Source organism: Carassius auratus, chromosome 34, assembly GCF_003368295.1.
Source record: "Carassius auratus strain Wakin chromosome 34, ASM336829v1, whole genome shotgun sequence".
Classification (NCBI taxonomy): domain Eukaryota; kingdom Metazoa; phylum Chordata; class Actinopteri; order Cypriniformes; family Cyprinidae; genus Carassius; species Carassius auratus.
Window position 1 is genome coordinate 24,796,400 of NC_039276.1, and position 13,934 is coordinate 24,810,333.

Sequence of the window (13,934 nt, forward strand, 5' to 3'; positions counted from 1 at the left end):
CTTACCAATCCAAAAGAAATGTTGCAAGTTCATAGTGGAACCTCATTTCTTTCAGGTCCATCAGTTGTCTCCAGTGATTAAAAGCAGTGCCGATGTTTACTCTGGTTCAGCTCCTTTTCTTATCGGATTTGATTTGTGTTTCCGAGCGCGGTTGTTTCCCTGTAGCGGGTGACGCTCTCTTCCCTGAACTGAAATGAAGTAGTGGGCTGTACTTTCCACACGATTGACATCAGGTTCAAGTATGCCCACAAGCCGTGCGAGTTATTAGTGTATTGCAGGTTGGCTGGTGGTTATGTTGCCCGCATACCGCCTCCCATGGCCGAAACTGGTATTACGACACCTGTCGGGCCGGGGCTAGTAATGCTAATGCTAATTAAGGTTGATATCTCTGCAGCACTATAACTTGACATTTTTTTAATGACATCATCGCCCTTATTTCTTCTCATTCTTTTGATGCGTGTAGGTCATGTTATGGATATTTTTACCTCAATTTTTGCATATGGCACCTTTAAGATGTCATGTAAACCTGACAATATCAGGGGATTCCAGGGGAAACTGGCCTTCTCTCTCTCTCTCCCTCAAACCCACGGCTGTTTTTGCCGTCTGATGCTGAACATAATGTAAATCATAATGACCAACAAAAGGACCGGTCTCCGATCAGCTTGAAATGTCTCTGCCCCCACCAGTGTGAAATCTATGGCCAGCGCTGTAACTCACTTATGCAAACGAGGCCGTTTTTTTCACCATTTCTCTTCTTTATTGCAAATCCAGTCGCTCTCCATGAGATTATTCGTCAGAGTGGCATGAATTGCAGTAGGCTCAGACGGCCAGGAATTATACAGCAGTCGCCATGAATAAAAAATGAATAAAGAAGAACACTGAATCAGCCGTGAGAGGATTAAAGCCATCCGCACGGAATGAGAAAGAAAGACAAAGGCAAGGAAAAGAGAAGGACAGGAAGTGAAAGTGGGAGAAATGAGAAGGTTATCCACAGAGGAAGTGCCTTTTTGACTTTGTCGCTGCCAAGCTGCAAACTGCCGGAAAGCGCCTTCCTGATAGGCGGAAAAGAGCATCAGAGAGCCTCTATACATCTACTGTTACAAAGACAAGAAAAGCCAAAAGTCACACAGGAAAAACTCCATGTCACAGAGGATTCCAAATATAACAGGGATATCAGGTCTCAATGTCCCATTCATTTTGATGATCGGCACACATTTCCGCTGGTGGTTTGCCAGTAAAAATGTAATTGTACCGTCTTATGCCGTAATGTTCCCAGCCCACACTCTTGGCGGGTCTGGGTTACTCTAGACTTCTCAATCGTGTTAAAAAAAAAAAAAAAAAAAAAATGGGATGTTTTGTTTAGATACTGACACATTCATCAGAATTATGCATTTTTATACTTTATAAATTGTTACACCAATGGTTTTCAAGCTTTTTAATGCCCACAAAAATATTCAAAGACCCTATGACCATTTTGTGATTTACCATTAATGATGATGACTTAAAAAAATTATTTGGAATAAATTTCTATTATGATTATTTCTATTAAAATTATGCCAGATGTATCCACTTTAAGAGAACACATTGTTGGTGAATAGGAGACAAGAGCATTTTAAGGATGACCTTGTTTGTGAAACCCCTGACTGATTGCAGATGGAGCACTTTGCTATTTGTTTCTGTATACAGATGAGCCATTGCCTGGCTTTTTCGTATAGATCATCTTTTGTGCATTGTGGTCAATGCTGTTCTCATTCAGGCTATCTGTCATCTGCTGTCTTCATATTGCTCTGTGAAATCTGTTTCATTTTTCGCTGTACAAGAGCTCTATTTTGTCTGTCTCTTTTGTCATCTCTCTCTCTGTCTGTGTCTCCCTCTCTCAATTTCCGTACTTTATTGCTATGCCAAATGAAAATTGCCCAGATGAAATCTTTTTGTTCACATTTTCTGCATCGATTTTGAGGAAAAATCTGTGGAATCGATTAGGTATAATGTGTTGAACTGAACTAACATGTGAGTGCCACAGCCTGCTGTAGACATTGAACAAGAGTGCTGTGCTCTTAATGATAGGTGAAAGCACAATTAAATTAGCCATTATGTTTAATAAATAATGACTCGAGAGGCAAAGGATGTGTATGACTTTTGTGAATGGCATTCCGAATCTGCGGAAGTCTGTGGGCTCGGATTCATAGCTTAGAAAGCTTTATTGAGTTGAAATCTCGAAGGAGAATGTGTATAGGAGGAAATTCTTCCGGACTGCTTGTCATTGTTGTATTTAATGCAGTTGTGCCTCCGCTGTAGATAAAGCAAATGAAGAAGTTTGTCCCTTCTCGAAGCTCTGCTCTGAGCCGTGCCAGCGAGCTGATAGCCAGCAGTTTGTATGTACGTGCGTGTCTGTAAGAATTAAATTCCACAACAGCATGTGCTAGAAACACTAGTTTGAGTCCATCATTTTATTGTGCTGATGAGCTGTCTGCCAGCGGAGCATCTGCTCACTTCCCTTAATTAATTTATTCATTAGCTGTGCCTCTTTTAACCTTTACACAGTCAATGGCAAGAGGTTTTGGGGGTGGAGAATGAGTTTGCTTGATGAAACTCTATTCAAATAGCAGTGCAGGTTATATAGTCTGAAAAAGGCTTTGCACATATAGTATAATTAGCAGGTGTGCAGAAAAGGTTTTTCAGTCTGGTTCTCGTGAGAGCACCTGGAGATTTGGTTTGGTGCTCACACTGCACATAATGTGACCCATTCAATAAAACTATAAACAAATAAATCTATAATAGTAATAATAACTATTGCAGTTTATGTAATAAAATAAAAAAACAATAATAAAGTGCGATAATACTATTGTTTTTAAATATAAAGTATTAAATAATAATAGAATTATTTTATAGTACACTTAAAACTACAATGATTATATTAGCATTTTTTATATTTACTTTTTTATATAAATTTTCAACCGTAAAATCGGCTTTTATTTTGGCAGGTTGACAGCAAGTGAGTGTGTGCGCTGAAGAGTGAAGCGCATCGGTGGCAGTTTTGCGTTTTGCTCTGAAACCAGCAGCGCGTAGCCTAGATTTATGCTTTCAGTTTGAATGGAAATTTTATTCAGTATTACAGTTAGTTGATTTAAAACAGTGATTGTGCGTTAACAGCTGTCAACCATGTCAGTGCGCAAATGAGCCTGAACTTAGTTATACAGCTCATTTTTTATTTCGGTTGAATGCGCACCTGCACACCACTTTTGTGCATCCTTAGTGATTAGGACTGTATCAATATAAGATTTTCATTCATGATTAATGTGGACAAAATAATGCTAACAATACTTAGATCTAAATAAAAAAAAAAATTAAAAAACGATGCTATCAGTCTAATTTATCTTTAAATTGATTTTGTGTTTTGTCTTTTTTAGTCAATAAATAACCCTCAAAATAGGAGTGTAGAGAGGCAGAGAGATATTTTATAACCATAACTATGCAAAAATGTAACAAAGAAACAGTTGAGTGCCTATTCCTGCGATCCTGTTTGCCTATGTTATTATATTGTATCTATATATTTGTTTGCGCTATCAGTGTATGGGACCTTTGAAATGACTGAAATAATTTGGTGAAGTGATATGGAACTGTAATGCGGTTGACAGACCTGGATCTACTTCCTACTGTAGCGGAGCGATTCCTGGAAAATAACTGCACACTTTAGAAACAGAATCAAGCATTCAGCAGCCCCTGGTATAAATGTATTTAAATTGCAGTAGTTTTATTTTGATTAATCGTGCAACTCCAATATTTAATTTTTTAATTATGACTGTTATTGTCAATATAAGTATATCGTGACGTCTGTGCACAAGACCTACAAATCATGGCTAAAAACCCAAATGTTTTATGTAGTGTGAATTGTAGCCAGTCTCTGAAAAGCCTGTTTTGTATTGTGTTACTGTGCAGTTGCTATGGAGTTCTGCGGCCGGTTGCATAAACTGCTTAGACTAATCTTAAAAAGCTAGTCATGGAATTTTTTTTTCCTTATAGAGTAGACTGGTCATAACTTTTCAAAATCGGTTACAGAAAGGTAGACTGGTCTAATTTGAATAGAGAAGTAGGATTGGTTACCCTTTGGCTAATTGCTAGTTGGATAAACTAGTACTTAAGATACGTCTTAACATAGTGGCTATTTTTATGCAACTGGCCTCAGGTTTGTTGTCTGATAGTTTTTGGGTTGTGTGGCCCCCTTCAGAAAAGCCCACCTCCATTATATTCTAGCCTGTAGATATGCCTTGGATCTGAGGTTAAATGCAGATTGCAGCCGTGTTGTATTTGTCTGGCGCATGATGATGTATTTTGTCAGTTTTTCTCACTCTCTTTCCTATCATCCAGCTCTGAAAGCTGAATGTAGGACAGAGGATTCCCATCGAGTGGCTTGTGTTGTACTTGCCGGTGGGGGGATTCAGGTAGTGATGTGAAGTCCTGCTGTGGTAATGGCAGCATGAATGTCTGCCCGCTCATGAATGACTCTCAGTAGAGTCTCGGAGCCGGCAGTCTTTGAAATTCTCCCACACAGGCTTTGTATTATGGATAGGATGCATATCTCAGATGTGACTGCCTCTCTGTTGGAAAGACCCTGTGTGGTACCCGTAATCATAACATGAGACGCATGTTCCTAAATTCCTGGGGGGTGGGGGTGGCAGTGAAACAGAACTAGACTTTCTATTGTGTGAAAAAAAAACAAACAGCTCATTCAAAATCATGAGTGATTAAAGTTTTGGGTGACCAAAGTCTCCTTGATGAGTTCAGCTTCTGTCTTATAAAGACAATAAAGCTTGTCAACTTTTTTTTTTTTATTATTATTATCTTTAAGTCTCTAATTACACCAGAGCCATTAGGAGGATGGATTCTCACTTATAGAAAGCATTTGATTGGACAAAAAGTGGTGTAGTGCAGGAAGAGTCATCAGTATTTTTCTGTTTTGTTCTATTGGAGATGTCAGTTTTAATATACCTGCTAAATCCTTGAATTTTGTCAGTGTTAAAGGGGGCCTTCGGATGCTACATGCACTTTTACAAGCAGTTTGAACTGAGATGTGTGTTGGGAGTGTGTGTACACAACCACCCTAAAATGATAAATATCCATCCAGTGTTTGTTTTTTTTTTTTTTGTTTTTTTTAATCTACAAACATTTTTACCTCTTTCTCAAATCGTATTTTATAGTACTGACAGAAATACATAATAGAAAGTGAGGAAAGATACACATTTAGGCAAGACCGACTTTATTGCAGAAAGGTTGTGACTTCCCTGGGTTGCCAGGCATTATGAGTTCTGGTTACCCAGGGAAACTGCATCTGTCCTGATGCTCGGTGTCTAGAAGTATGTGAAGGACAGAAGTTCAGCCCATGATGTGATCAAACATGAGGCTACAGAGAATCATCATCATGTGTCTCCATGAAGGACATAACATGACTGGAGAAGAATGTAACGTGACAACAAACTCCTGTGGACTCCTGGGAGTGAGTTATGCAGTGTGTTAAAAGCCATTAGAAACACTGTCATGGCAGTACCACAGTACAGTGGAGATGGTAACATTATAGAATAGAAATTATCCAAAAACTACAGTATGAACAGTACAGTGTATCATTCATTTTAAAACACGCTCATCTTTTATTTTGAATTAAAAATATTTTCTTAATATAAATTGCATTTGTTTTTTATATATTTTATATATTTTGTTATATTTTATTTGGTATCAAATGCAATAATATTCATAGATTTTAAGTGAGGGTTTACTCTGTCCATTGACAAATCATTTGTCTGTCCACACTAACCGTAAAACTACTTTGTGACGTGACACAATCACAGCCAATAAGAAGAAATGTGACGTTTAATATACTATTATTATGCATAACAAGTTTTTGAGCCAAATGAGATGATATTAGGGGGGGCATAGAAACATATAAATACTTTTTATTTGTACGTTGCACGTCTTGTATATTATTATATATGATATTGAACGATTGGTGTATACCATGGTGTTTTATGGTACTTTCAAAGAATGCAATAGTATAAGCCATGTATATCTCAATGATATTGTTATATTTTATACATACAGAATTTGAAATATGGAGATGTGAGAAAGGAATGAGAGCTTTCATAATGGACAGGGAGCTGGAGGGAGACACACAGGAAGTAGAATTGTTCATACAGTCTGGAAGAGGGAGGGACGCTCAGACATTCTGCCTCCGAGCTTAATGCCGCCGGCTCCAAGACATGTAAACGGTGTCTATGTATACGTGAGAATGAGTGTTTTTTCTATCAATATCTATAAATGCCTGTGTTTTATCCTCTGAGTGTTAAATGAGCGTGGCTGTGTATGAGAGATCACTTTCCAGAAGCGAAACACCAGCATGCTGTCTGACGCACTGCTGTGGTTTGAATCTCATATTTATTGATCTGTCTTGAGAATCCCAAACCTTTTTGAGCTTTGATAGTGTAACACTGCAGGTCTGGTGCCGGTCTAGCTCCTGCAGTAGACCTTTTTTTTTCTTCCCATACATCCACAGTCATTGCCTTGAAGATAAACACAGTTAAATTCCACATTTCCATTTCCATTCTGCATGAATCAATTCAGAAATGAATTAAAACATGTAAGCATGCCCAGTATGCTAAGCCTGATTTCATCTGAAGTTTTATTTCATCATCATCTCAAAGCAGTTGCGTGAAGGGGTTTGATTTTGAGAGGCTGTCGTACCATTTTATGTGTTTGTTCTCTTTCTCTGGGGTTGAAACTGAAATCCTAAGCTGTGGTTTTATCATTCCTACTCATCTTTCTCTGTCTTTAGCTCTTTTGTGTGAGAGTGGCTTTCTTGCCTCGAAGCTCTCACTCTTGTATGCAAGGACATGTCTGTGTCTGAAGCAGAGTGCGAAAATGGAGAAAGAGAAAAGAATGAAAAGCTAAAGAAAGCTAGCATTGGGTTTAATTGGATTTTGAAGGCAGCGGTCTGTGTGACTCACGCACATTTTCAGTCATTTTGATAGATGATGCTGACTTTTCCAACTGTGATTTAGAATGTTTTTTTTTGTTTTTTTGATTTCCTTGAACTGAAGTTAATAAGATTTATTTTGGTGAGTGGACTGTTAGATTTGAACAGAAACTGGTGGACACATGTGTATGTGTTCAGGATTAACAAATCACATCAAAAGGGCAGATATTTGAGAATGAATGGAACGTTTCCGATTCAGCACCTGTTAAGCTTAATGTTAATGTGTTAATGTCATAGAAAAATATTATCTACTTTTACCTCACTCAATGCCTCGGGCAGCAATAGACAAACTGTTTATCAGGATGACACTTTAATAACTTAATTAACATCAGCCAAAAAAATAATAAATGTAAAAAATGCTGATTATTTAGCTCACATCTCTCAAAAACAAGTGTATTATTGTTCTTGTCCAGCGAATGCATATTCACATCTTAAAAAAAAAAAAAAAAAGTAAAGACTGTTATAATGGTACAAAATATTTATATTTCAAAGGAATGCTGTTGTCTTTCTGGTTTTGAAAACTTTAAAAAAAATATGTAAATTCAGCTTTTCCATGATATAAATCACATTTTAAAGTATATTAAAATAGTAAACAGTTGTAATAACATTTCACCTGCTTAATTCTTAATTATAAGTGCATTACTATATGTTTAATGATTGTGGTTTATTAATGTTTTTTTTTTTTTTTTTTTTTTGGTAATTGACAGCATGTAGATTTTTTATTCATATAACATGAAAATTCAAAAGCTAAATTGTGCTTAAATGCAAATAACGATTAAAGGTCTAACATGCCTCTCTTTCTTCTTCTCTCTTCCCTCTTTCTCCAGAAGAGCAGCAGCCTTTGCACAGAGATGAGGCCATCTTCATCGCCCTCGCGTCTGTCTCTATACTAGCGGTCTTGATCGTGGCGCTGTTCTTCGGCTATCGCATGATGATGGGTGAGATGCAGTACTCTGTGTACTGAGTGGCTATTTACGAAAAAAAGGTCATGTCATGTTGTTACAGTGTTGTGATGCACTGTGTGTGTGTTGTTACAGGCGAGTGTAAACAGCGTCTGCACAACATGGACATGATAGAGGCCGCACCGTCAGAACCATCTCTGGATTTAGACAGTTTAAAACTCCTGGAAGTGAGTTCAGCTCTTCTAGATGCCACCAAATATGTGCACACAAAAATTTTTTGATTTTGAATTGTATTGTAATGAAGTCGAACCATCTGTATTTGTTCAACATCTGCTACAATTGACTCCTGACTATTTATTTATGCAGTTGATTGGTCGAGGACGCTATGGTTCTGTCTATAAAGGATCACTGGATGAACGCCCAGTTGCTGTAAAGGTTTTTACCTATGCCAATCGGCAGAACTTTGTGAATGAGCGCTCTATCTACCGAATCCCTCTTCTGGAGCATGACAACATCGCTCGATTTATTGTTGGCGATGAGCGTCTCACAGCGGATGGGCGGATGGAGTACCTGCTGGTTATGGAGTACTATCCTCATGTAAGTATGAATCTGGTACAAGCCCTTCTTTCTCTCATCCTTAAAGTTGTATGTGACACGGCTCTGGTGCCCTGCTTGGTGTAGTTTTCCACATTTTACCTTCATCTGTCCTTTATTCCTCATCTCTTCGTTTTATTCTATTTCTGCCAAAGTCGAGAGTGGAATCGAATGTCCCGACGCTATCTGGTCAGATATTTTTATCCATGATTCAGATGCATTTCCAGCAGGCAGCATGAGAAGGGTGACTTGGATGTCAGCTTTGTGTTTTAGCTGTGCCTGTTCATCTTTCTCTCTCTGAATGGCTTCTCATTGTTTTCATTCACTTATTCTGTATTCGTCTGCCAATTGCAGTCAGATAAAGTGTTTTTCTGTCCATTTTAAATACAGAGATGAATTCACTAAACAGCTGCGCCACTTTTGTGAGAAGTGTTTCAGCACTAATTTCTCTGTTGTATTCACTAACCACCTGCAATCCAGTGCAGTACTAAATGTGCTGAAGTGATGTGCTGCAAGAATGATGTTTTTTTGGAATAGTATCCCTCGACAGAACCCAATAGGATTTTTCCATTGGCTTTTGGATTTTTGCAGAAAGTAAGCTCTGTGATGATCTTCACAAATGAACACAGCTATGAAGTTTGAAGCCCAAAATACAATTGCAAAATACTAATACAATACAAAGTAAAAAGCTTAAAAAAATGTTTAGGTTTAAAGAATGACCTTAAAGAAGCGTAAAATCAAGAGTGAGTGAGTGACATACAAGACGATGGAGGATGATTTAGTTTCCAGATGAAATGCAAAAGCACCTGTTTGGCCATATTTTCGATTTTGAAAAGCTTGTTGACTTTTGCAGTTTATATAAAGTGATTTTGGAATGTTCTCATTTGATTGGTTACACGTTGTTTGGTAATTTTTACTTTATTTAAACTTTGTGTCATTCTATTATTTTATTTGACATCAAAGTGTATGCTGTGCCTTCAAGCTTTCTTTTTCGTTTTGATAATAAACGTTCTACGTTTCTTATTCATTTGGTTACATATTATACAGTACATCTACACTTATCCTATTTTCAGTATTGTATACCTATTTAAACCTATTTAAAAAGCTGAAGGAAAAGAGGGAACGCCCCTGCCCCTGCAGTGATACCGGTATTACCGGTGTCGTCACACATCGATTAACTCACAACCCTACTTTATAGCACTGTATTTAAGTCATATTTTTAAACACAAAAATGCCTCCTTTCTTTGTAAAGAAGGCTTTTTATACATTGATTCTACTTCAGAAAACTTCTGGCCGGGCATTATTAACACTGCATTTTAATAACATAGGAAAAATAATGTGTTCAACTGAATTTTAGATGTTTGTGTACGTTTTTATTGAACATAGTAGCAGTTACTCATCAATATTCATTAAATGAGTGTTTTAACTACGCATATATATGCAGTTGAGTGCACTTTGAACTTTTTAAACAGTCAATATGGGAGTCTGGAGTGCTTTGGTGAAGCGATGCGTTACATTCCCAGTAAAGTACGTCAGATTGCAGTAGTCTGCTGCATCCTTGAAAACTTTGCACTCAGATCCTGCCTGCAAGTAGGGAAATTACGAAGTGCAAATTTCATTTAGAACAAAAGCATTTCTATGCTATCACCGTTCTTATTTCAGCGTGTTTATGCCATTATCTAATTTGCGGAATTCCTTTAATTGTGTGCCAAAACAATGCAAACACCACATACAAATAAACAGATCTATCTACGCGCACAGTTCATTCTTAGTCATACCCTCCTCAAAACTTCCGATAACAATAGCCCAGCGTTCTTCGCAACGTATTTCCCTGTACATTCCTGCTTGACATGTAATAACTCGCAAGTTTGTCCACGAGTGTGCCTGTTCTACCCGCCTGGGCCTTTTGAACGGCAGTGAGGAATGTGACACACCTTTATTGTGTCTGGCTGCAGACAGACAGCACTCTGTTGAGACATCGCTGTGTTTGCTTTTGCACCCTTTCACTTCTGATGCACTCGTAGCCTAAAGCCAAGGTACAGGAAAAACCCTTGTAGGTGAACGTTATCTTCCTATTTAGACATGAATTGACGGTTTGCTTTAGAACTCTGTGGATTATTCCTTATAATTCTGTATCTTTTGAACTCAAATAGAGAGAAATATCATCACTCTGGGTTGAAAAGTATGAATAAAAAAGTGAATTGATTTTTATCATAAATGTGTGTGTGCTCTTCATTGTTATACTTGTCTTTATTTTGCTTAGTGACAGACTGAAGTCAAACTTAAGTGGGATCAGTTCTGAGTGAAATGTAACGTGCACTTTACCTGAAGAGCCATTTGTGTTGTTTTAAGTGGCATGTGTGCCTAAAAAGAGTTCTGAATCATCACTTATAGGGTTCCATGTCAGTTAGGATGCTGCCTTAGAAGACTATGTAGGCAGCAGACAGCAAACAGCACACTAGGTTTTGGAGCAAAGTCTGTGTCTGTATCAGTCAATGTTCTGTCTGTCACACATTATTAGAAAGATGGAATAACGGGACCAATGTCCGGACATAACATCATTTTTCCTGTCGCTATGGTAACAGGGAGACTAGGGCAGGGAAAACGATTGGCATTTGTGGCTCTGATGTACACTTGCAGGTAGATAATTATTCCTCCACCCAGAGTGCTCCAAAAATCAGTTGCACCCCTCCATCTTAGATGGCAGATTAGCAATCTCTTGATCTATGTCTTGTTATTGGTAGTTTTTAGCTCAGATTACTGCAGAGACTATTTTCTATCAGTGTGTATTTCAGGACAAACTTTTTTTGCAATAGTATAATTGTTTGTATACACACACACGCGCACGCACGCACACGCACACACACACACACAAAATAAATAAAAAAAGCTGATTTTAGTTATATTTTAACCATATAACTATACTAAGGTTTACAGTATGATAAGAGTTTAGTTATGTTTTAGCAGTATATTATATATTTTTTAATGTTTGTTGTTGATTTTAGTTATGTTATAACCATATTATAATACTGTATTTTTGTATTATTTTTAGTAAATATTTATTTTATGTATTTTTGTTGTTGTTGATTTGAATTGTAACTATATTTCAACCCATTTCAAACATTTGAATATTGGTTTTCCGTAGGGAAACTGCATGCCAGGCTGTTTTAGACTAATCTGACCGTCCACTGCATTCATGCACTCAACAGACACATCTGTGATTTGGTTGCAATGTTCAACCAAATGCAAAATAATGTTGCAAATAAAAAATTTCAGTGCAACATGAGTAGACCTAAATGAAAAGTCACTACAAGACAGTCAGTCACTTCAGCCACAATAGTTTTAATTTTTAGTCCCGTGTCGCTTTATTTATAAGAGCTTGTCATCAGAACAGTGACCGTGAGATTACAATTCAACGTTAAACGCAGCTTGCCTCAGTGACCGTTAACTAATAAGCAACTATTTGCGCCACCTTTTGAATTTCTACAACACACACATTTACATCTGCGTCTCTAAAGCACCTCATATACTGTATGTACAAAAGCTTCCTGTTGAAATAAATACAATTTACAGTGTTATTTCAGTAGTTTAGTTAGGGGGAAAATATGATCCGTTATCTTCTAGGCTGTTTGTTGATGCTGGTAGTTTTAATTGCGTTTCCTAAAAACCCCAGAGGCAGTTATTAGTTGCAGGCGGCTTTACATTACAACTTTGTTGAAGCTCCAATTCATTATTCAAGAGCTTCATAAGCTTCATATCTGCTCTGCAGGGATTTGAAATGCTGATGATAAAGCAATGAGGAAAAGAGATGTGTTGATGTGGATAAATTGTTGTAGAGCAGTGTTAAAATCTCAGTTATTATTTTCTGCAACAAGGATGTTACTGCTACTGCAATAAACATCACGTCCATGTTCTTTTATGTCCCTTTTAGTGGCGTCTTTGAGCAGTTACGGGTGTTATGTGTGTGTGCTAGTTTAACTGTCCTGTGTCTGTTTGTAGGGCTCTCTGTGTCGGTACCTGAGTCTGCACACGCTGGACTGGGCGAGCTGCTGTCGTCTGTCACATTCGGTCACCAGAGGACTGGCCTACCTGCACACTGAGCTCCTGAGAGGAGGTGAGGGTCACCTCTACATCTGTGCGCACATCCCTCACTCTAACGCTTTCTTCATTTTTCACCTCCTTTAGGAATATTTGGATAGCCTCGGCAGTAATGAAGCCTTGTTGCTCGAAACCAATTAATATCTTTGTTTAAAGGTGAATTGTGTCATTTTCTCGAGGTCAGGTGAAACACGATTCTTTATTTAATGAGTAAAGCAAAATACAGTTTAAGATAGTTTTATTGAGCAGAAATGCATTACAATGATCAAACGTGACAGTAAAGATATTTATGATGGTAACAAAACATTAAGAATTCGGTTTTGAAAGTCGTTCATTTGTAAGTCGCTTTGGATGAAAGTATCTGCTAAGTGAATAAATGGAAACGTTTTTAACTTTCTATTTATCAAAAATGGTTCCAACATAAATATTAATCAGCACTCAACTGTTTTGAATAATAATCATAATAATAAATGTTTTCTTGAGCAGCAAATCAGCATATTACTGATTTCTGAAGGATCATGTGACACTGAAGACTGGAGGAATGATGCTGAATTTCTTTTGCATAAATTACATTTTAAAGTATATTAAAATAGAAAACAGTTATTTTAAATAGTACATGTAATATTACAATTGTATTGTATTTTTGATCTTATAAACATGCATAAGACACTTGTCCCAGACATTTGAACATAATTGTATTTACTGAAGATATCAATCTATGAATAATGCAAATTCACATTGTTTCTGCTAGTGATGGCTGATTCACCACAATAAGGGGTAATAATAATACTAATAATAATGTAATGGGTGTATAAATGATTAAAGTCTCATTGGAGAAATACATCCTAACACATCCCAGCTTGTAGTACGAACATGGGAACATGAGTCATCTGACCACTATAGGAGATTTTAAAGATCATAATTTCATCACTATTCAAGATTCCTTTAAAAGCCGTTTGATGTCTGACTTCAAATCTTCAAATAAGAAGCAAGTACGTATCTTTCCATTTCAGTGTCAACAGACTTTGCTTTGAGTTTGATTGGCATATAATTTAGCAGCGATATAAACCATCACAGAGCCCGGAAGCGCAGATGTGTTCATAAGATATGACAAGCTTTTTAATAAAGTCATGTAGAAAGAAAATAGAGGCTGAATACAGTCTTGGCCAAGATGGATGTTCTTGTTGTCTTTATGTGCTGCTTTAGAGTTTCTTTGACTTGTTTCTTCAATAACTGGTTCTTGAGTGCTGAAGACTCAACACTCTCCGTGCCTCCAGCTGCCTTGTGCCTCCATAGCTCAGCAGGAATGTGTGCCT

General features: G+C 37.3%; 1 protein-coding gene across 3 annotated transcripts in view; it reads left to right on the top strand.

The window, feature by feature from the left end:
- LOC113053604 (bone morphogenetic protein receptor type-2-like) overlaps positions 1-13,934 on the top strand; it is an 87,530-nt gene that overhangs the window by 63,012 nt on the left and 10,584 nt on the right. For 2 of the 3 annotated variants that reach the window (XM_026218751.1, XM_026218749.1), the window contains exons 4-7: positions 7,852-7,962; positions 8,062-8,153; positions 8,293-8,523; positions 12,520-12,634. In XM_026218751.1, the coding sequence (XP_026074536.1) occupies positions 7,852-7,962; positions 8,062-8,153; positions 8,293-8,523; positions 12,520-12,634 (549 nt within the window). The remainder of the gene's footprint in view (positions 1-7,851; positions 7,963-8,061; positions 8,154-8,292; positions 8,524-12,519; positions 12,635-13,934) is intronic. The other variant, XM_026218750.1, reaches the window with a different exon arrangement.